The 20,793-nt window shown below is 51.7% G+C and overlaps 2 protein-coding genes and 1 long non-coding RNA gene across 7 annotated transcripts; 2 read left to right on the forward strand and 1 right to left on the reverse strand.

The window, feature by feature from the left end:
• Positions 1–468: 468 nt before the first annotated feature.
• On the reverse strand, positions 469–20,399 carry PIAS3 (protein inhibitor of activated STAT 3). 4 transcript variants are annotated; one of them, XM_078355440.1, is made up of 15 exons: positions 20,258–20,399; positions 17,147–17,564; positions 16,906–16,990; positions 16,613–16,663; positions 15,989–16,079; positions 14,380–14,514; positions 14,093–14,198; positions 13,482–13,555; positions 13,173–13,333; positions 10,069–10,202; positions 9,820–9,988; positions 9,508–9,641; positions 9,307–9,344; positions 8,486–8,797; positions 469–4,501 (listed from the first exon to the last, which is right to left on the reverse strand). In XM_078355440.1, the coding sequence occupies exons 2-14, from the start codon at positions 17,559–17,561 to the stop codon at positions 8,531–8,533; spliced, it is 1,860 nt and encodes a 619-aa protein (XP_078211566.1). In that variant the 5' UTR covers positions 17,562–17,564; positions 20,258–20,399; the 3' UTR covers positions 469–4,501; positions 8,486–8,530. The 4 variants fall into 4 exon arrangements, with proteins under 4 accessions (XP_078211566.1, XP_017821678.3, XP_078211565.1 ...); XM_017966189.4 differs by lacking the exon at positions 20,258–20,399 and adding an exon at positions 19,541–19,655; XM_078355439.1 differs by lacking the exon at positions 469–4,501 and having other exon boundaries at positions 7,618–8,797.
• LOC144580182 (uncharacterized) lies at positions 4,065–4,584 on the forward strand. The gene is made up of 2 exons (XR_013529303.1): positions 4,065–4,172; positions 4,408–4,584. It is a non-coding gene; the product is annotated as an uncharacterized LOC144580182 (long non-coding RNA).
• Positions 4,714–8,045, forward strand: NUDT17 (nudix hydrolase 17). Of its 2 annotated transcripts, XM_002759830.5 has the most exons (8): positions 4,714–4,922; positions 5,090–5,273; positions 5,502–5,527; positions 5,667–5,759; positions 6,361–6,459; positions 6,676–6,812; positions 7,205–7,357; positions 7,473–8,045. In XM_002759830.5, the coding sequence occupies exons 1-8, from the start codon at positions 4,731–4,733 to the stop codon at positions 7,642–7,644; spliced, it is 1,056 nt and encodes a 351-aa protein (XP_002759876.2). In that variant the 5' UTR covers positions 4,714–4,730; the 3' UTR covers positions 7,645–8,045. The 2 variants fall into 2 exon arrangements, with proteins under 2 accessions (XP_002759876.2, XP_035135351.2); XM_035279460.3 differs by having other exon boundaries at positions 7,093–8,045.
• Positions 20,400–20,793: the final 394 nt, after the last annotated feature.

The following is a 20,793-nucleotide window of genomic DNA, read 5'->3' on the forward strand; positions in this document are numbered from 1 at the left end:
CTTACCAAGTTAAGAAAGCATAAGTTGCAGATTCTTGAACTAAAACCGCCTCTCTATCCCTACAGCCCAGGATACACCTGAAAGAATTTGACATACTTAGATCCATCACTATATTGTCCCCTCATCAAATCTTGGCAGTGGGAAGAACCTTAAATCCACAGGATTAGTCATCTATCAGATGCATCCGTTCCCATAAAGAAGTTACCCACACGTATGTTTGAACATCCCTGGCAGTAGGAAACTTCTGAAGTTAATTTTATTTTCAAATGTCTAGGCCTTTTATTTTGTTGAGAACTATATATACATATATATATATGTTGTTGTTGAGACAGTATCTCGTTCTGTCACCCAGGCTGAGGTGTAATAGTGCAATCACTGGCTCCCTGCAGCCTTGACCCTGGGCTCAAGCAATCCTCCCACCTCAGCCTCTGGAATAGCTGGGATTTCAGGTATGCACCACACGTACCTGGCTAACTTTTTATTTTTTAATTTTTTTGTAGAGACAGGGTCTCCCTGTGTTGCCCAGGCTGATGAGCTGTAATTTTTCACACACACATGCACACATACATACTGTGTAGGGAATGTGAAAGACTATCACAGAGTAGAGGAAAATGTTTTCAGAGTTAGCAGGTGGATTGGCCCAAGCAGTCATGCTAGAATCTGTGGACTGAAGCCACATTTTGTCAGCACTAGGCTTCTAAGACGTCTGAAACTATGTGCGTAGAACAGCCCAGTACCTGGCATATGTAAAGCACACAGTAAATTAGTGTCTTCCTCTTCTGTGACAACACTAAATTCTCTGTCAGTATCATGGATATCATCTGTCCCAGCAGCTTTAATTCACTTAAAGCAGTCGGATGTTTTATAATACCTTCAGTTTTCTCTCACCAATGTGTTTTCTAATTCTTTAAACACTTGAGTGCCAAATAATTGCCAGCCACCATACTAATCGTAACATACAAAGATAGATGAGACACCATCTCTGCCCTCAAGCCAGTCACCATCATTTACTGAGCACCTGTTTTGTGCCAAGCACTGGGCTAAGCCTTGGGAATACAAAGATGAATAAATCTCGAGCACACAGTCTAGCAGGAGGAGACAAATACCAGGAAGTATTGGGGTGCTACAGAAGAGTAAATCCTATGTACAGAGAGACCAGAAAGGGAAAAGGGTCAGGCAGGAAAGGGAACAAAGTGGCAATGTGTAGTTTGAAAGATGAAGATGTTTTATTTGCAAACTAACAAGGAATTAATAACCAGAACATACAAGGAGCTCAAGCAGTAGCAAAAAGTACAGTCCAACTTAAAAATGGCCAGAAGAGGTCAAGAGATCGAGGCCATCCTGGCCAACATGGTGAAACCCCATCTCTACTAAAAATACAAAAATTAGCTGGGCATGGTAGCATGCGCCTGTAGTCCCAGCTATTCAGGAGGCGGAGGTAGGAGAATTGCTTGAACCCGGGAGGCGGAGGTTACAGTGAGCTGAGATCACGCCATTGCACTCCAGCCTGGCAAAATGGCCAAAAGATCTGAATAGGTATTTTCAAAGACAAATGGCCAACAGGTATATGAAAAATTGTTGAACATCACTAATCAGAGAAATGGAAATCAAAACCACAATGAGATGTCATTTCACCCCAATTAATGACTTTTATCAAGAAGAAAGAATAATGAATGCTAGTGAGGATGCGGAAGAAGGAGAGCCCTCATACATTCTTGGGAATGCAAATTAGTACAGCCATTATGGAAGACTACAGAGGTTCCTCAAAAAGATTAAAAATAGAACTGTATGCTCCAACTCCACTACTGGATATATATAGAGAGAGAGAGAAAAGAAAAATCAATATATGAGAAAGAGACCTGCACTCCCTTGTTTACTACAGTACTTCACAGTAGCCAAAACGTGGAATCAGTTGACTAAGTGCTCATCAATAGATGAAAGGCTAAAGAAAATGTATGTATTATTCAGCCATTAGAAAGAATTCCTGTCATTGGCAGCGACATGGATGGAACTGGAGGTCATTAAGTAAAATAAGCCAAGTACAGAAACAAATATTGCATGTTCTCTGACGTTGGAGCTAAAGTGGATCTCAAGAAAACAGGGAGTAGAGCTGGGCATGGTGGCTCATACCTGTAATCCCAGCACTTTGGGAGGCCGAGGCGGGTGGATCACAAGGTCAGGAGTTCAATGCCAGCCTGGCCAACATGGTGAACCTGTCTCTACTAAAAATACCAAAAAGAAAAAAATTAGCTGGGCATGGTGGCACATGTCTATAATCCCGGCTACTGACGAGGCTAAGGCAGGAGGCAGAGGTTGCAGTGAGCCAAGATCACGCCACTGTACCCAGCCTGAGCTACAGAGTGACACTCTGTCTCAAAAAAAAAAAAAAAAAAAACAAAGGAAAAAGAAAATAGTAGATTGGTAGTTACTAGAGGCTAGGAAGGATGGGGAGAATGAAGAGAGGTGAATAATGGGCACAAATACACAGTTGGAAGAGATAAGATCTGATAATTGGATAGAGCAGCAGAGTGGCATCGTTATTAATTTCCTGTACATTTCAAAATAACTAGAAGAGAATAATTTGGACAGTGGGTCAATCTGACAATCCCAACATGTTGGGAGGCCAAGGTGGGAAGATTAGTTGGAGCCAGGAGTTCAGGAACAGCATGGGCAACATAGCGAGATTTAATCTTTACAAAAAATTTAAAAATTAGCTGGTGCAGTAGGGCACGCCTGTAATTCTAGCTACTCAGGAGGCTGAGGCAGGAGCATCTCTTGAGCCTAGGAGTTTGAGGCTGCAGTGATCTATCACCACACCACTGCACTTCAGTCTGGACCACAGAGCAAGACTCTGTCTCTAAGATATATGTAATTAAAAATAGGCCAGGTGTAGTGGCTCACGCCTGTACTCGCAACACTTTGGGAGGCCAAGGTGGGTGGATCACAAGGTCAGGAGTTCAAGACAAGCCTGACAAACATGGTGAAACCCCGTCTCTACTAAAAATACAAAAATTAGCTGGGCGTGGTGGTGCTCGCCTATAGTCCCAGCTACTTGGGAGGCTGAGGCAGGAGAATTGCTTGAACCCAGGAGTCAGAAGTTGCAGTGAGCCGAGATCATGCCACTGCACTCCAATCTGGGCAACAGAGCAAGACTTTATCTGAAAAATAAAAATAAAACTTTAGGCCAGGCGTGGTGGCTCAAGCCTGTAATCCCAACACTTTAGGAGGCCAAGGCAGGAGGATTACCTGAGTGAGGTCAGGAATTCAAGACCAGTCTGGCCAACATGACGAAAGCCCATCTCTACTAAAAATACAAAAAGTTAGCCAGGCATGATGGTTGGCACCTGTAATCCCAGCTACTTGGGAGGCTTAAGCGGGAAAATTGCTTGAACCTGGAAGGCAGAGGTTGCAGTGAGCTAAGATCACGCCACTGTACTCCAGCCTGGGCAACGAGCGAAATTCAGTCTCAAAAATAAATAAAACAAAAAAATTGAATGTCCGTAGCATAAAGATTTAAGGTGATATCTGAATTATCCTGGTTTGATTATAGGAATGTATCAAATTCTCACATGTACATCTGTTATGTATTAATTTAAAAATACCATTTTTTTTTAATTAGGACTTTCCAGGGAAATGAGGAAAGAATCCCAGAGCAGTCTGTTTCTTGGGGAAACTACATACAGGGCATTAGAAAGTAGGTCATGGATGGGTCTGTCAGAATTGAGGCTAGAGATAGGAAGGGACAAGGAACTGGTGGGTTCTGGCCACACTGTGCTAAACAGTTTGTCCTAAAAGCAGTGGGAAGCAATATAATCAGTTCAGTGTTTTAGAAACATGACTGTGGTCAGGTGCGGTGGTTCATGCCTGGAATCCTAGTACTTTGGGAGGACAAAGTGGGTGGATCACCTGAGGTCAGAAATTCGAGACCAGCCTGGCCAACATGGCAAAACCCTGCCTCTACTAAAAACACAAAAAAATTAGCCGGGCCTGGTGGTGCACGCCTGTAATCTCAGCTACCTGGAAGTCTAAAGCACAAGAATCGCTTCAACCCGGAGGTGAACGTTGCAGTGAGCCGGGATCACGCCCATGCACTCCAGCCTGGATGACAGAGCGAGACTTTACCTCAAAACGAGACAAAATATCACTCTGGCAGCACTGCAGAGAATGAACTGGTAGGGGGAGGACTATTTGGAGACTTGCAACAATATTTCAGGCAAAATATGAGGAAGGCTTAAGCCAGGGCAATGAATGAAGGCTGGAGAGAACATAGGTTTGAGGGAGTTGGAGGAGATAACGTGCGCACTTGGTTGCCATTTGAGTGAAATGAAAGGAGAGGTGGCATCAAGAATGTTATTTGGCGTGTTTCTCTTGGAGATAATTCATTCGAGGTGATGCCTGCTGTAACAGGTGTGCATAGTGCTGCGGAGGGTGCTTACAGTTCAGCTGAGGGCTGGTGGAAGTAACGACAGTCCCGAAGTCATTCGGTCTGGGGGTCATTGTCCTGAACAGAAGATAGGAAGGAAACAGCTGAGCATTTAGAGGTACTCTGTGGTTTAACATTATACCCATGGGTCATCCCCAAAAGTTGTGCCTGTATTTCCTGGGGACTCTATTTCCCGGGGACTTTCGGAAACCCCGCTTCCTTCCGACTCCGCGAAACGCTCGGAGGGGAAGCGTCGCTGGGCCACCAGAGGGCGCCAGGCGGGCCGCCGCGACCCCGGAGTCGCGTTATGGCCGCGGCGCGGGTGCATTTGCTCCTGTCCGGGCGTCCGGAGTCGGCGAGCTTCGCACGGAGTGTGTGTGGCCTCCTGGGAGCCAGGCCAGGGCTCGGGCCGTGGCCCATTCACTGCAGCTTGAAGCGAGGACGGCTCGTCCTCTCGAGCAGGCCCTTCCCGGGCGCCTCCGCTAGGCTTCCGCTCCAGGTCGGCAGAAGGGGGGGGCTCAGGAGGGGGCATGAAGGGCCGAGAATGGGGACTGAAATCGGGTGGGACACCCCCAATGCGTGGTGTAGCCCCCTTTTTGAAAGTCACGCACGCCCACTCCCAACCCCACTTCTGAAGCCTTAACCCAGCTGGTTTCCTTCCACCAGCGACCCCCTTTCTGCCCTTTTGCGGTCCTGGACCAGCAGCTCAGGGACCCTGGGGCCAAGCTGCCCACGGATCGAGGTGTAGACCTGGGTGTGGCCGTCATTCTGCAATCCAGTGACCAGACTGTCTTGCTGACCAGAAGGGCACGCACCCTCAGCGTTTCCCCCAACCTCTGGGTACCCCCCGGTGAGTATTCTGAGGCCAAGGCCCCACGTACAAGAAAGAAACTTGCCCTTTTTCCCCACAATGCTTTACCCAGCCTCAAGGATGAAGTGGGCCCCAAAATGTGGCATGTTCATAGTCACAGTGACTGCAACTCCATCTGCGTCCACTGGAGGGGAGAGGAGTGTAAGCAGTGGGGTCCCTGGTCAAGACCGCCACCATTTTTACCTATTGGTCTCACTGTTGTTGCAGGTGGGCAGGTGGAACCTGAGGAAGAGGTAACCAGCCAGCTGATCCGACCTGAGCCAAAAGACCAATGCCTGGGACCACCTTGGGTGTGGGCTGAGCGAGGGGCAAGCAAAAGGACCCGGAAGAGTCAGGCACTAACCACTCTGATGTGTTCTCTCTGACTCCCAGCTGCTGGATGGAGGCCTTCGAGAACTTTGGGAGGAGAGTGGACTACATCTGCCCCAGGGCCAGTTCTCTTGGGTCCCTTTGGGGTTATGGGAGGTGAGACAAGGAGCTGGGAGAAGCCCCTTCATAGTTAACCAAGAGACCCCAACAGCTACCCACCAAAGTCCATTGATCAGCCTCTACCTGCCTTGGCTACAAAGGAAACAATGGCACATAAGTGGGTTGGAGTCCCCAAATGCATAACCATCAACCGTGTCCCTGCTGTGTCATCTGTACCATCCATGCCTTCAGCTTTTAGCCATCATTTTGTTTCACCCTAAAGCTGTATTAGCAAAGTCTCAAAACGTGACAGACAGTGCTGGGCATGGTGGCTCACACCTGTAGTCCCAGCACTTTGGGAGACCTAGTTGGGCAGATCACCTGAGGTCAGAAGTTCGAGACCAGTCTGGCCAACATGTCAAAACCCCATCTCTACTAAAAATACAAAAATTAGCCAGGCATGATGGTGCATGCCTGTAATCCAAGCTACTTGGGAGGCTGAGGCTGAAGAATAGCTTGAACCCAGGAGGTGGAGGTTGCAGTGAGCTGAGATTGCGCCATTGCACTCCAGCCTGGGCAACAAGAGCGAAACTCCATCTCAAAAAAAAAAAAAAAAAAGTGACAGAAAGTTCTCACTTTTGCTGTTTTCTTTTCCTAGTCTGCCTACCCTCCTAGGCTGAGCTGGGGTTTACCCAAATACCATCACATTGTTCTGTATCTACTCGTGATCTCCCAGGAGTCAGAGCAGCAGCTGCAGGTAGGGCTGGCAATGAGGGAAGGAAACAGGGCTCAGAGGAGCCCAAGCAACCTGGTTCTGACAGTGATTGGCAGCTGGGCGGGCGGTGGTCAGAGATAATGAAGTACCTTTCCCCTTGCCCCTGCCTTTCTCCATGCCACCTGTGGGTAGGTTCTGATCACAAACAGGCCTCCCAGGGAGAGGCCATGACTGAGGGGTCAACATACCTGACCCCAGGCCCGGATCCAACCAAATCCAAGTGAGGTGAGTGCCCTTACGTGGCTGACGCCAGATGTAGCTGCTGCAGTGGCTGCCACAGAGGATGGGACAGAGACACCCAGACTTCTCCCAGAGGACCTACCACCCTCTGTCCTGTAAGTAAGAGCTTCTCCCTCATGGGCTAATACACCAACATATTCACATTGAGAAGTTCAGCATCCATCCTCTCCTCAGGATGGAATTTTGTGGTGTGGGGGAGATTTAAGGAGAGTGGGTCAGCTGATAATTTAGAAGGCACATGAAATCAAAGACCCTGACCATCAAACCCCAAGGACCCTTGCTCTAACTGGCTAGCACTGAAGGTCTAAGCTTGAGTTCTAACACAGGGGCAAGTCATTTAACCCCCCTTGATCCTGTTTCCTTTCTGCAAATGAGGTCAGCACCCACCCACCCCCTGTGGTGGCTGGGAGGATCTGAGGACCTAACCAATATGGAAGTTCTTTGTGAGCTGCAAGGCACGGTCCTCACAGGAGTTTTCACTATGCAGTGCTGTGGAAGTAGAGAAGGATGGAAGCGCCCAGCCTCTGGTTCTGCCCATGTCCACCCTGCTGCGGATGATCCCAACCATGGCAGAGGACAAGGAGAGGGTTAGCACTGGAACCAGGTTTGCCCTTGGGCTCTGGCTGCAACATCTGGGCAGGCAAAAGTGAAAAAGGACTGGAGAGCTCCACGGTACTGGGTAGAATGGTCTAGATTTTACAGGCATGGGGGAGAGGAAGGGAGAAAGGACAACCTCTCTAGGAATTCATCCTTGAAACACCCCCACCACATGAAAGTGGAGCTCACCTGGACCCAGGGTCAGCAAAGGAAGAATGGAACATGGACCTTCTTCCCCCAAACCGGGGATCTGGAAAGGGAAGTGTAAAATCCCCTCCCTCGCCCATCTCCGTGACACTCACAGAACATTCACAACCTTTATTATGGTGAGAGCTTCACTACAACTTTGGGAATAAAAAGTAAAATTACAACATAGGTCTTAGGCCTTAGATGAGCCTGAAAAAGAGTGGGAAGGAGGGCACCGTGTCCTCCCACCTCCCTGGAAAGGTGCAGAATGAGCTGGGCCTAACCACAGGGCCAGGGGCCTCTAGCTCAGGCTGGCGTAAGAAACACTGTGAACTTAAATATATAAATAGAGAGAGACCCAGGCGACAGGCCAGGCCCTACTCCCAAACCCCTGGGGATCATGGCTAAGGCCTTACATCCTCCTCAGTCATACTGGAAGCAGGAGGCAGGGGAAGTCATCTTTGGAGTATTTTGGTTTTTCTTATTTAAATACAAAAAAATCCACATCCACAATCCAAAATAAAGTTCTCTGTCCATCTCTGAAACTGCCTGTCTCAGTGTTTCCACCTGTCTGTGGCCGAAGGGAATGGCATGGACATGAAGAGACAATGGACATGAGGAAGGAATAGAGCCATGGGCTTGGGGGTAAGAAGAGAGGGCATTTGGGGTTCAAGAGAGGTGCCCCTTCCCCAGAAGGCTCCAGACACAGTCAAGGCTGGGGGTTCAGGCCTTCTCCCAGCTCACATCCCATCCCATTTGCCTCCCACTGCCTAGGTTAACATACCCAGAGGAATGGCCACCATCTAAAGAACATTTCCAAAACAGACCCCAGTGTCCTTAAAAAGAGGTTAAATATTAACCCTTTGGGTGCTCGCCTCATCAGGCAGAGATGAGGCCAAAGTAGGCATCTGTGAAGGTCTGTCTGGCCCCTGGCCAGAGCCCCCAGAGGGATCAGAGTAGCCGGGCTTGGGACTCCACAGCATACCTGCTCAGTGTTGGCGGAAAGTGAAGTTTCCATAATCCAAGGTACTCAGTCCAGGGAAATGATGTCTGACCGACAGCCAGTCAAAGAGGGACCTGAAGGCAGGGGTCCTCCATGCCCCTCCCTCAAGGCCCCCCCAGGGGCCACAATGCTGCTGACACGGCCAGGAGGGGGTGCCGGAGTGGCGCTGCGGTGGGAGCTCCCCAACGTGGGGGCCAGTGGGCCCAGAAAGTGAGCAGGGGTCCCTCGGTACTGGAAGAAGTGGCCAAGGGCATCCTGTTCATCTAGTGAGGTGATGACGGAGGGGCCGTAGTGCTAGGACGAATCAAGGGCGTAGTTTAAGATCTCATCCTGACTTCCCCACCTCCCAATCACTCAGAAATGCCATATGGGAGCCATCAGCCCCTGTGGTTCCCAGGGTATTCTCTGAGAAGCAGGAGAACCTCTCCCTCTTACTCCTACTTCCCCACACCCTACCCCTTTCCCTGCCTTGAGAGAGCTCCTCCAGCTTGCTAGGTTCTTGGCTTCGTGGGTGTCTGAAATGTCTGGAATGTCCGGTTGGGGCAGGCGTGGTGCTGCAAGTGCACACGGGGCGGGTGGGGGCGAGCAGGCCCGGCAGGAGAGTAACGGGATCTGGGAAGGCCTACGCAGGAATCCCAGGAACTACCAGTGGGGCTGAGGAGGGAAGCAGGCTACCAACACCCCACTTTCCTCATAGAAAAGCAGATTTACATCCCCAGAGATCCTCAGAGATACAAGGGTCCCATCAGCACCCAGAAAGGAAGCTTCAGAGATCTGAGACCTTCTGAAGAAAGAACACTTACCTGACTCTCTGTCTGAAGAAATGAAAATAAATCTAAACCTGGCAGGAAAAGAAAAATCATCATCAACCTCCTACCTGACCCCTTGACCCCCAAGAGACAAAGCACTTGGATTGCGGCCCCCTGCAGGAGAAGCAGGAGGCTCTGATGCGGCTCTGGAGAGGGTGTGGCAGTGCGGGGCCCATCTGATGATCCATGTCATACCTTGGATTTCGGCTCCCAGTGGGAAGGCAGGTGGGTACTCATGTAGTGGGAGACTGGACAGGAAATCCCCACCCAACGTGCCCATGGCAGGGCTCCTTAGCACCGAGGATGGCTGGTGGCCAGGCGTCAGGACTCTGTGGGTAGAAAGGAGCTGAGGCAGCCAGCAATCCACAGAGGCCCTCACCCAGCTCAGGTCCCCAGGTTCCCTCTGTCCCCTCCATATGTCCCCTGCTCCAGGGTTCAATGCTCAGAAAGCATTTCTGACTTCTTCCCCTGTCCCTTTTGCTGTAGATTCAACCAATTTTCTCCTACCCTTTGCTTCCAGGTAGGGCTGGGATGACAGCTGAGGTGACAGAACAGTGCTTCTTGGTTGGGGGCAGATCCTCCTCATCTGATGAGCTTTCTACTGTCAAGTCAATAACTTCAACCTTTTTCTTATTCTCTGATGGATTTCCCTCCTGGACTGGGCTGTACTGCAGGCCTGTGGGTAGTAAGAAGACTATGTCTCAGAGAAGAGGCCAGCCAAGATTTAGCTCAGCTGGGGAACAGGGGTTCACTCACCATCCAGCCCATACCCTGGCGGGGGGCAAACCTCAGATGCCTCCTTCTTGGGTTTCATTGGGCACCAGGATCCATCTTCCATGAACTGGATCTCATCACAATCTGAACAGGAACTAAGAATCTCCATAAATAAACTGGGGGAGGAGAGAGATGAAAATTCATGGGGCTGGGAGATGAGTGCAACAGTAGCCAGAGAGTTCTATGACTCACCTTCCTGTACCTCAGTTTCCTCATCTGTAAATAAGGACACTATCCATCCTACTGAACCTCTCTCAGTTGCTGGAATCAAATAACAGAAGGTATATAAAAGGGTTTTACAAACTAAGTAGTAGGTTTTAAAATCAATACAATCTGAGGCCAGGCGAGTGACTCACACCTGTGATCCCAGCACTTTGGGAGGTAGAGGGGTGTGATTCACTTGAGGCTGGGAGTTAAAAACCAGCCTAGCCAACATGGTGAAACCTCATCCCTACTAAAAATACAAATTAGCCAGGTGTGATGGCACGTGCCTGTAATCCCAGCTACTCGGAAGGCTAAAACAAGAGCATCCCTTGAACCCAGGAGGCGGAGGGTACAGTGAGCCAAGATTGTGCCATTGCAGTCCAGCCTGGGTGAAAGTGAAACTCTATCTCAAAAAGAAATCTGAGTACTAACGTGTAGTACAAGGAACAAAAGGAACAGAGAGACAGAAGTCCATAAACCATCTCCAGAAGGCACTGGGTCTTTGGCTTTCTACACATTTGTGTAAGAATAAATAAATAAAGGCACTAGGGGCCAGGTGTGGCAGCTCATGCCTGTAATCCTAGCACTTTGGGAGGCCAAGGTGAGAGGATCACTTGAGGCCAGAAGGTCAAGGCTGCAGTAAGCTATGATCACGCCACTGTACTCCAGCCTGGGCAACAGAATGAGACCCTGTCTCAAAAAAAAACAAAAAACAAAACCAAAAAAAAAACCTGGGGCAGAGGAGATGGGAACAAAAACCATAATGTAGATTCTGAAAAGGGGTTACGACTAGCTAGGGCAGGCCAGGCATGGTGGCTCACACCTGTAATCCCAGCACTTTGGATGCCAAGGCGGGTGGATCACCTGAGGTTGGGAGGTCAAGACCAGCCTGACCAATATGGTGAAACCCCGTCTCTACTAAAAATACAAAAAATTAGCTGGGCATGGTGGCGCGTGCCTATAATCCCAGCTACTCAGGAGGCTGAGGCAGGAGAATTGCCTGAACCCAGGAGGCGGAGGTTGCAGTGAGCTGAGATTGCGCCATTGCACTCCAGCCTGGGTAACAAGAGCGAAACTCCATCTCAAAAAATAAAAAATAAAAATAGGCCGGGCGCAGTGGCTCAATCCTGTAATCCCAGCACTTTGGGAGGCCGAGGCGGGTGGATCACGAGGTCAAGAGCTCAACACCATCCTGGTCAACATGGTGAAACCCCATCTCTACTAAAAATACAAAAATTAGCTGGGCATGGTGGCGCGTGCCTGTAATCCCAGCTACTCAGGAGGCTGAGGCAGGAGAATTGCCTGAACCCAGGAGGCGGAGGTTGCGGTGAGCTGAGATCACGCCATTGCACTCCAGCCTGGGTAACAAGAGCAAAACTCCGTCTCAAAAAAGTCATAATAATAAATAATAATAATGATAAAAATAAAATAAAAAAGAATAAAAGACTAGCTAGAGCAAAAGATCAGAACATCCAGGCCCTCCAAAGAACCTTACTGCAAGGCTCAGTGGGAACTCAGTAGTTGTTATAGGTGATGTACCGTGACAGTTCAGTACACTGACTCTACCACTGAACAATCTAACCTTGAGCAAGACTCGGTCTCTCTAGGCCTGTTTCCTCCTCTGTAATGATACTGCCTGTTTCACGGGTTTTTTTTTTCCCTTGGGTGCGTGTCACTAGCCAATCATAGGGTTATTTCTTTTTTTGAGACGGGGTCTCACTCTGTTGCCCAGGCTGAGGTGTAGTAATGCAATCATAGCTCACTGCAGCCTCACTCTTGAGTTCAAGCCGTCCTCCCGCCTCAGTCTCCTGAGCAGCTAAGACTACAGTCATGAGCTATTATACCATGCCTGGCTAATTTTTTAAATGTTTTCACAGAGAGTCTTACTGTGTTGCCCAGGCTGGTCTCAAACTCCTAGCCTCAAATGATCTTCCCATCTCAGCCTTCCAGTGTTGGGATTACAGGCAGGAGCCACTGATCCATAGGGTTACTGAGAGGATCTTGCACAGTGCTCAGCAAGATGCCTTGTATATATACTAAGTCCTTAATGTTGCCCTCCTACTCCACACACACGGACATACACACATACACGAACTGGAAAAAGGGAGAGATAAGGAGTTAAGGTGAGAACTGGGGTTCACGTGAGGGAAGTAAGTCATACAAATTAAAAAGGGGTCCTAAAACGCTGAAGGAGGTGGCAGGCAAAAGAAAAAAGAAATACAGGCTGGGCACTGTAATCCCGGTACTTTGGGAGGCTGAGGTGGGTGGATCATCAGAGGTTAGGAATTTGATGAGACCAGCCTGACCAACATGGTGAAATCCCATCTCTACTAAAAATACAAAAATTAAGGGCCGGGCACCGTGGCTCACGCCTATAATCCCAGCACTTTGGGAGGCCGAGGAGGCGGCCATCCCAAAGGCCAAGAGATCGAGACCATCCTGGTCAACATGGTGAAACCCTGTCTCTACTAAAAATACAAAAAAATTAGCTGGGCCTGGTGGTGTGCGCCTGTAGTCCCAGCTACTCGGGAGGCTGAGGCAGGAGAATTGCTTGAATCCAGGAAGCAGAGGTTGTGGTGAGCCGAGATCGTGCCATTGCACTCCAGTCTGGGTAACAAGAGCGAAACTCCGTCTCAAAAAAACAAAAAAAAAAAATTAGCCAGGCATGGTGATGCGCACCTATAGTCCTAGCTACTCAGGAGGCTGAGATAGAGAATTACTTGAACCCTGAAGGTGGAGGTTGCAATGAGCCAAGATCGCACCACTGCACTCCAACCTGGGCAAGCGAACAAGACTCAATCACACACGAAGAAGAAAGAAAGAAAACCAAGAAAAGGGGGTCCTAGTGAATGTCTTAGGAAAGAGTAAGTAAAATGCCCTACCCATCAATGATAAGAGATTCATAGGGAGCCTTCTTGTCACACACAGGACATGTCCATGTTGGCTTCTTCTCATTCATCTGTAGGTAAAGGGCAGCATCGAAACTCTGCAGGTGGGCGCAGGTGAGGGCACGACAAGGGACAGTCAGACGCATCTTCCCTAGCTGAGGAGAGGCAAGTTCTCTAGTCAGAGGCCCCACTCTGGCTTCATCCCAGAAAACCTCACTCCAGTATCCCTAGGAACCCTCATCAAAGTCCACAAGCTAAACCCAACTCCCTTCCCACCCTGTTCTCTTCTCCCCTTTTACCCACCGGGCACATGAGTGACACCCGGAGACTCGTAGTGGCCACCTCACTGTCAGGGTCAGCAGTCAATTTCTCCTTGACTGAAACAAAAGTGAGGCCAGAGCCATGGGGTCAACAAGGCTGGAGGAAGCCCAGGAGTTGGTAGGGCCAGGAGTAGATGGCTCGGGCTGAGAGGCTACTAGGTGAAGAGTCTTTGAGGGCCAGTGGGACATCCCACAGGAGTGGTCATGGATTATTAAGGCTGGGTGTGGGAGATTTCCCATCCCTGAAGAGGCTTAAACATAGCTGTGTGACACTCAGGCTATGTTAAGAGGTGACCTGGAGGAGTTGAAGGATCATATGAGGGTTAGATTAGAGGATCTTGAAGATTCTTTCCAGTCCAGAGAGCCCATATTCTAGCAGGGCTGGAGTTAGGGACTGTGAGGTGCAAAGCAGCTATATCACTGGAAATGCAAGAGTGTCACTCACTGCCTGGGAGTGGTCCAACCTCTACTACAAAGCCTGGAAGCCTGATGAGGCGTATATAAAAAGAGGTGTGGATTTAATTATGAAAGCTGGAGGGCCAGGGAGACTCGGACGCAGCTCAGGCGGGGAAGAGGGGTTAAGACATTACTCACTCAGTGCCCTCGAGTGATCTGGGTTCCGGATACCCTTTGCTCTGAGTTTCTGTAGAAGGGTCCCTGCTGTCAACTGCCTCACCAGGTACACAGACAAGGAGTAATTCTACTTGGAAGCAGGGGGAAGACAATTAGCCTCCGCTTCTCATACCACCACTGCCCACCTTTGTTCCATGAGGACCAGAGACAGATGCATAAAGAGGAAGATGCTTCCCCAACCCAGGACACTGGATGGTTCCCTTGCCCCCAGCAGGCTTTTCCAGGCACCCTGCTTTAGCTGTGCTCACCCGTCCGAACTCAGATGACCAATTGACCACAACAGTGTTAGGAACAGTGGCTGAGAGTCGAGCCAGGGGTGTGATGTTGATGGGGCGGCTGGGCCTCTTGGGCTCAGCCCCATTCTTGGTTGGGGGAAGGTAACCCTGGAGAAGGGAGGGACTGGTCAGGAGAGAGGTGGCTGTGGGAAGGAGCTCTGCTGTATCAACGAAAGATATCTTGTCTCGGGTTATTCACTCACTGGAGGGACTGAGCAAGGGGATGGAGGCCCATACAGTAGCTCAGAAAACTGGAGCACTGTCTAGGGCTGTCAGTGGGGTCACTCCTGGGGAGAAAGGAGAGCTTATTTACTGACTGAGAAAATAGGAAGGCCGGGCGCGGTGGCTCACGCCTGTAATCCCAGCACTTTGGGAGGCCAAGGCGGGTGGATCACCAGGTCAAGAGATCGAGACCATCCTGGTCAATGAGGTGAAACCCCGTCTCTACTAAAAAACACAAAAAAATTAGCTGGGCATGCTGGTGCGCGCCTGTAGTCCCAGCTACTCGGGAGGCTGAGGCAGGAGAATTGCTTGAACCCAGAAGGCGGAGGTTGCGGTGAGCTGAGATTGTGCCACTGCACTCCAGTCAGGGTAACAACAGTGAAACTCCGTCTCAAAAAAAAAAAAAAAAAAAAATAGAAACCCACTCACTGAGGCCCTGAGGAGGAGGAATAGGGATGCCTCACCTTTTCCAACTCTTAGCTCTGGGGTCACAACTCATAAGAAGTCTTTCTGGGCCGGGCATGGTGGCTCACGCCTGTAATCCCAACACTTTGGGAGGCCGAGGCGGGCGGATCACGAGGTCAAAAGATCGAAACCATCCTGGCCAATATGGTGAAACCCCGTCTCTACTAAAAACACAAAAAAATTAGCTGGGTGTGGTGGCATGCGCCTGTAGTCCCAGCTACTCGGAGGCTGAAGCAGGAGAACTGCTTGAACCCGGAAGGCGGAGGTTGCAGTGATGGAGGTTGCAGTGAGCTGAGGTCGCACCACTGCACTCCAGCCTGCTGGTGCCTGGTGACAGAGTCAGACTCTGTCTCAAAAAAAAGAAGTCTTTCTGGCAGGGTGCGGTGGCTCACGCCTGTAATCCCAGCACTTTGGGAGGCCAAGGCAGGTGGATCACGAGGTCAGGAGATTGACACCAGCCTGGCCAACATGGTAAAACCCCGTCTCTACTAAAAATACAAAAATTAGCTGGGCATAGTGGCACATGCCTATAATCCCAGCTACTCGGGAGGCTGAGGCAGGAGAATCGCCTGAACCTGAGAGGCGGAGGTTGCAGTGAGTCGAGATTGTGTCACTGCACTCCAGTCTGGGAAACAGAACAACTCCGTCTCAAAAAAAAAAAAAGTCTTTCTTAAATCTCTGGGTTAAACTAATGTCCTCCTCTGAGTTCTCACAGAACCTTTGTTCAGCCCTATCTTAATATTCTCGAGATGGTACTGACTCAGTCAGTGAGCTGAGCACCTACCATATGCCAGGCACTGTGCTAGGCATGTCTCTCTGTCAGAATAGTGTTGTAGTTAATATTTATAAACTGAAACGGCGAAGGATTACTGACAGAGAAGGGGAAAGCATTTACCGGCAGGGGGCACAGTTTCCCGTTGACCTTGACAAAGAGGTTCGGGGGGAAATAATCTTCCTGGGGGCAGCTGGTCTCACAGAGACAGAACCTGGTGAGAGATGAAAAAGTAAGAAAGACTGGGAAGAAATTTCTTTCCTTGTTTTTTTTTTCTGAGAGGGAGTTTCGCTCTCGTTGCCCAGGCTGAAGTGCAATGGTGCAATCTTGGCTCACCACAACCTCCGCCCCCCAGGTTCAAGCAATTCTCCTGCCTCAGCCTCCTGAGTAGCTGGGATTACAGGTGTGCACCACCACACCCGGCTAATTTTGTATTTTTAGTAGAGGCGGGGTTTCTCCATGTTGGTCAGGCTAGTCTTGAACTCCTAACCTCAGGTGATCCACCTGCTTCAGCCTCCCAAAGTGCTGGGATTACAGGCGTGAGCCAACACGCCCAGCAGATTTCTTTAGTTCAATGTGGAAGAGAGACAGGGAACCCCAGAAAATCAGTCATAGATGTCTATAGCCCTCAGCATCCAACAAGAGTCCCAGTGGCAGAGCAGGGACATCTCATAGGGTATCTGTCATACCCCCACTTGAGTCCTACCCCCAGTGGGTACCCAGCATAGGGAGAGAGGATGAACTCACCTTAGCTGCACCTGTATGGTGTAATCACATTTGGCTCCTGGCAGAACCTCTCTGTACCAGGGAAGAAGATGAAGAGATATCAGCATGGAGCCCCCAGAGAGCAGGGGTGAATGGACAGAGAGACTGAAAGTTAGATGTCCAGGGGACAGCGAAGAGACATACAAAAGAACGAGAAACAAGTAGGAATAGGAGGATGGACAGGGAAGAGTGCAGGGCAGAAGGACAGAAAGTGAGAAAGGAGAGCCCAGGGGTAACCCTCCAGGGATGAGGCAGGAAGACTGAAAGAAATGTACCTGGATGTAAGAATCTGCTGCACTTGCTGGGGTGTGAGGGCAAAGGTAAAGTGTGCTTCCTCAAACCGCTGGCTGGAAGTGGATGCTGAGGACACAAAATGGCAGTTATTCCAAGCCCATGCACAGGCAGCCACAGAAATCACCCCCATCCATGCCGCCAATCCCACAGTACTAAAGCCTCTGAAATGTTTGGGGAACAGCCATGGAGTCCAGAAGACTAAGGGACCACAAAGAGCCATACCAAGGGTGGTGGGCCGGATGAGCTCCCCGTAGACCTCATAGAAGGGCAATGGTTTCATGGTGACATCAGGGTGCACAGGCTGGGGCAGAGGGGGGTGCATGTCCACCTCACGCTTGGGGCCCAGCAGGGTGCCAGGGGCCAACAGGGTTGGGGGAATGGGAGCTAGAGGGCCAGGGGAGCCTACAGGAGAGGTGCCAGGGGGCAAAGAGAGCAGGGAGAGATCAGAGGGCCCCAGGGCCTTCCGGGGAAAGCGACGTCGGTAAAGCTCTTTGATCTTCATCTGGACACTAGGGGCACAGCTGGACTTCAGGAGGTGCAGGGCCTTGGCCAGGAGCTCGTGCTTCCGTCCACTCTTGTTCCGGCCAGCAAAGCCAAGAAGCACCTGGAGCTCAGACACCCGGAAACTCATCACCATGTGCTGTGGAGAAGAACACAGGAGCCTGAGAATCCTACCTCGCACAGGCCTGTCCTGCCAAGACATGGGCTGAGCTACCAGTTGGGCAGTGCCTTTTTCCCTCCACCTTCCCTGATGGGGAAGATGATGCTTTAAGCTAGTGGATTACTGCCAGGTGGTCGACCTATCCAAAGGGACATCTCAGCCCCACTTTAGCAACCCAAAGGTCAGCAGATCACCACCCGCCAGAGCTTGAACAACACTATCTTCCCAGGCCTGCAAGCAGCCAGAGTGGGGCAGGGAATGCAGACAAGAAGCCATCCTCAGGCACACCTCCGAGTCCACTGCAGCATCCCACCACCATCCCTGCCTCTAGTCTGGACTGTCCTTTAAGCTGCTTATCTTCTCTCTTGCCCTTTCTCAGACTCTCAAACCCATCCCAGCCTCCTGGGAAGAGGACAGGAGACAGGGAGAACCAGGGAGAGGAGACAATTCACGCCAGACTCACCCATGGGGAAGAAAGGGGCCAGGTGGCTGGAGGATTGTGCCCTTCAGCCCACCCCCCAATCACCTTAATTTGCCTAGGCTATTTCCCCCAAGCCTCTGAAGCTTTTGTGGCCAGGATTTTCAGGTCAGGGTTCAATGCTCATAACTCCCCCAGATCCTTTCTTGGAATCATTTATATAACCGCCCCTTCTGTGAGACTTAGTCCTATTTTTCTGGAAGGGAAACAGGACCAAAACTTGGGTCTGGGGGTGGGGGGCTGTTAACAGTAAACCGCTGAGTCCAGGTATCCTGCCTGATAACTCTCTGTCTGTCAGGAACCATTATCCCGCTTCTCTCCTACATAGAGAAAGTAACACCCCGCTACAACCTACAGCCCCCCTGTAGGAGTGGAAGAGGAGAGGGCAGAGCTCTAAACAGAGGCCCTGGCTGGCTGAAGAAAAAGCCTCTGAGTCAGGGCACAGAATCGCAAATTCTCTGAAGGTAACTGGGCCCAGTGGCTAGACCTCCAGCCTGCCCAGGACCATAGCTTCATTGCAAAGGGCAGAAGAAGCAAGCCAGGAGGCAGGGGGATGAAGCCAGTGGTTTAAGGTTTTATCAGATGTCCTCACACGTGGTCATCCTCAAAACTCTGTGAGGCAGAAGGGGAGCGCTCTCCTTAGGGGACTCCCTTCTGTGAATCTCCAGGAGGTCATGTCGTGGGCAGGGCATGCTGGTCCTACACAATTCTTCTCATAGGAGGCTTTGTCTTGGGCCCCTTTTGTGGAACGTGATGAGAAACTTGCTCCTCTTTCTCCCCATCCTTATCTCCTCGGTCCTGTCTTTTTTTCCCCATTAGCTTTCCCTGTAACTTCCCTCCTTTCTATCCCACAGTTTCACGTGCCTCTGCCGCCGCCCAAACACCGCGATTCACTAAGGCAGCACCTTCCTCCGCGCCTCCAGGATGCTTCTGCCCCACCCCTCGGTGTCGGCCCGCACAGCCCCGCCCCCTACATCTCAGCCGCCTACTGGTATTTCCCAAAGCTCGGATCCCGAGAGCACCCCCAAAGCCCCTATCCTCTCGGCTGCCTTTCCCTCGGAGCCCCCCCCACATCTGCCCCACGGTCCCATCCTTGCATCTGCCCCCTGCTGTCGCATCTCTCGGCCTCGATGGACTCGCCCGGATGCCTCTACAGCAGCTTTTCCCCCTGGCCCTACCCCAACAACTGCCCCTGCTACTAAATCCGCCTGCTGCCCCTCGTCCCCGCCCCCTGCGCCTCAGCCCCCAGCAGCTGCAATTCCCCTCGGCCCCACCCCTACATCTGCCCCGCAGCCCCGCCCCCGGAGCCCGCCGCAGCCCCTTCCTCGCTCGCAGCCACTTCTCTCCCATCCTCAGCCGCCCGCCCCTGCCACGTCGCCGGCGCCCACCCGAGCCCCGGCACCCAGTCCCGGTCGCTTCCCGGACACGGCGCACCGCCGGGCTCAGGCCAGATGGGGGTGGGGGAGGGGGCCGGTACCTTTAATTCGCCCAGCTCCGCCATCTTGAGACATCGCAGGCGCCCCAGCCGGAGCCGGAGCTCAGGCCCAGGGACCGGCGCACAACTCTCCACCCCGGCGCCGGCCGCAAATGCCGCCTGCTCCGCCCCGTCCGGCCCCCTACACCTCCCCTTCCCGGCCCCGCCCGCCGGGCTTCGGACTAGCCCCAGCCTGAGCCCCTCCCTCCACAGCGGACCCAGCGGCTACACGTCTGCGGCGGGTTGGCAGGACGGGTGGCCTCCGAGGCAGCGTAAGGCCCCGAAGATCGCGGGGTCCCCGAAGGCAACGGAGAAGGAGGCGGGCCCGAAGTGCCCGGTGGAGGGTGGCTTTGCCACAGCAGAGTTGGGAGGGGACGAGCTTTTAGGGAGCCAAAGATCCTTGAAAGATGGAGGGAAAGTATCCGGAACTGCTAGACCTGAGAGAAATGGGGGAGGGGGCAGCGAAGTTGGAGCGCAAACCCTCGTCTCCAGCTCTACGTAAAGTTTAAGCAACTACGATCCAGAGTTCTTCCAGCCCGGGAAGTCAGCGAGCGCCGATCCGTCGTGGGGAAGCCGTGGAGTCGGCATTCGGTTCAAGACGGCCACGCTCAGTTGTTCCCACTCCTCCTCCCCCACACACCAACCACAATGCAGCTCGCGGTCCCATCGCAGGACCTCAGCTCCGCAGCGGAAAAGTTTGGTGCGGGGAGCGGGACTTACCAGCACAGCTGGGGGGAATGGAGAGAGGGCTCGGGAGGCTCAGAGGGCGGGCTGGAGAGGTGGGGGCAAGGGGCTCCGCGCCGCTGCTGCTGTCCGCTCGGCAGAAGTTCGGTCCGGAGCCGGACGCAGCGGCCGCGGCTCCGCCCGGGCCGGAGCTCCGCCCGGCCTAGCACTCGGGCTGGGGCCGCCCCCTCCAAGGGAAGCCCGCCAGGACCGCGGAGAGGGGAGCGGGGCGGAGCTCGGGTGAGAGAGGGAGGGACTCAGAGCCTGGCTCTGGAGCGATTAACTCCTGGTGTGAGTGGATCTGGAGAAAAGAGATTCTTGGATCCCATCATTCTCACTCCCTCTGTGACCCCTCACGCTAATGTATGGGATTGGGGTGGTGGGATGCTGCTGTTACGGCGGTGTGATCCAGGTGTCTGACCGTATAAAGCAGTCTTCCTTCAAAAGACAACTGTCCCTTCCTAGGGCAAAGCCTGGGCCGGTGAATCCAAAGCGTATCTAGCAGTAAGTACTGCAGATACACATGCACAATA

Source organism: Callithrix jacchus, chromosome 18 (assembly GCF_049354715.1).
Source record: "Callithrix jacchus isolate 240 chromosome 18, calJac240_pri, whole genome shotgun sequence".
Classification (NCBI taxonomy): domain Eukaryota; kingdom Metazoa; phylum Chordata; class Mammalia; order Primates; family Cebidae; genus Callithrix; species Callithrix jacchus.

Coding starts and splice junctions, on each gene's coding strand:
- NUDT17 (XM_002759830.5), top strand. CDS start 4,731: ATGGCCGCGGCGCGGGTGCATTTGCTCCTGTCCGGGCGTCCGGAGTCG. Junction 6,460..6,675: donor AGTCAGAGCAGCAGCTGCAG/GTAGGGCTGGCA, acceptor ACCTGACCCCAG/GCCCGGATCCAACCAAATCC. Junction 7,358..7,472: donor TGGCTGCAACATCTGGGCAG/GCAAAAGTGAAA, acceptor ATTCATCCTTGA/AACACCCCCACCACATGAAA.
- PIAS3 (XM_017966189.4), bottom strand. CDS start 19,564: ATGGCGGAGCTGGGCGAATTAAAG. Junction 16,664..16,905: donor CAGCAGATTCTTACATCCAG/GTACATTTCTTT, acceptor TCCCTGGTACAG/AGAGGTTCTGCCAGGAGCCA. Junction 9,989..10,068: donor GCCAGGGTATGGGCTGGATG/GTGAGTGAACCC, acceptor TACTACCCACAG/GCCTGCAGTACAGCCCAGTC.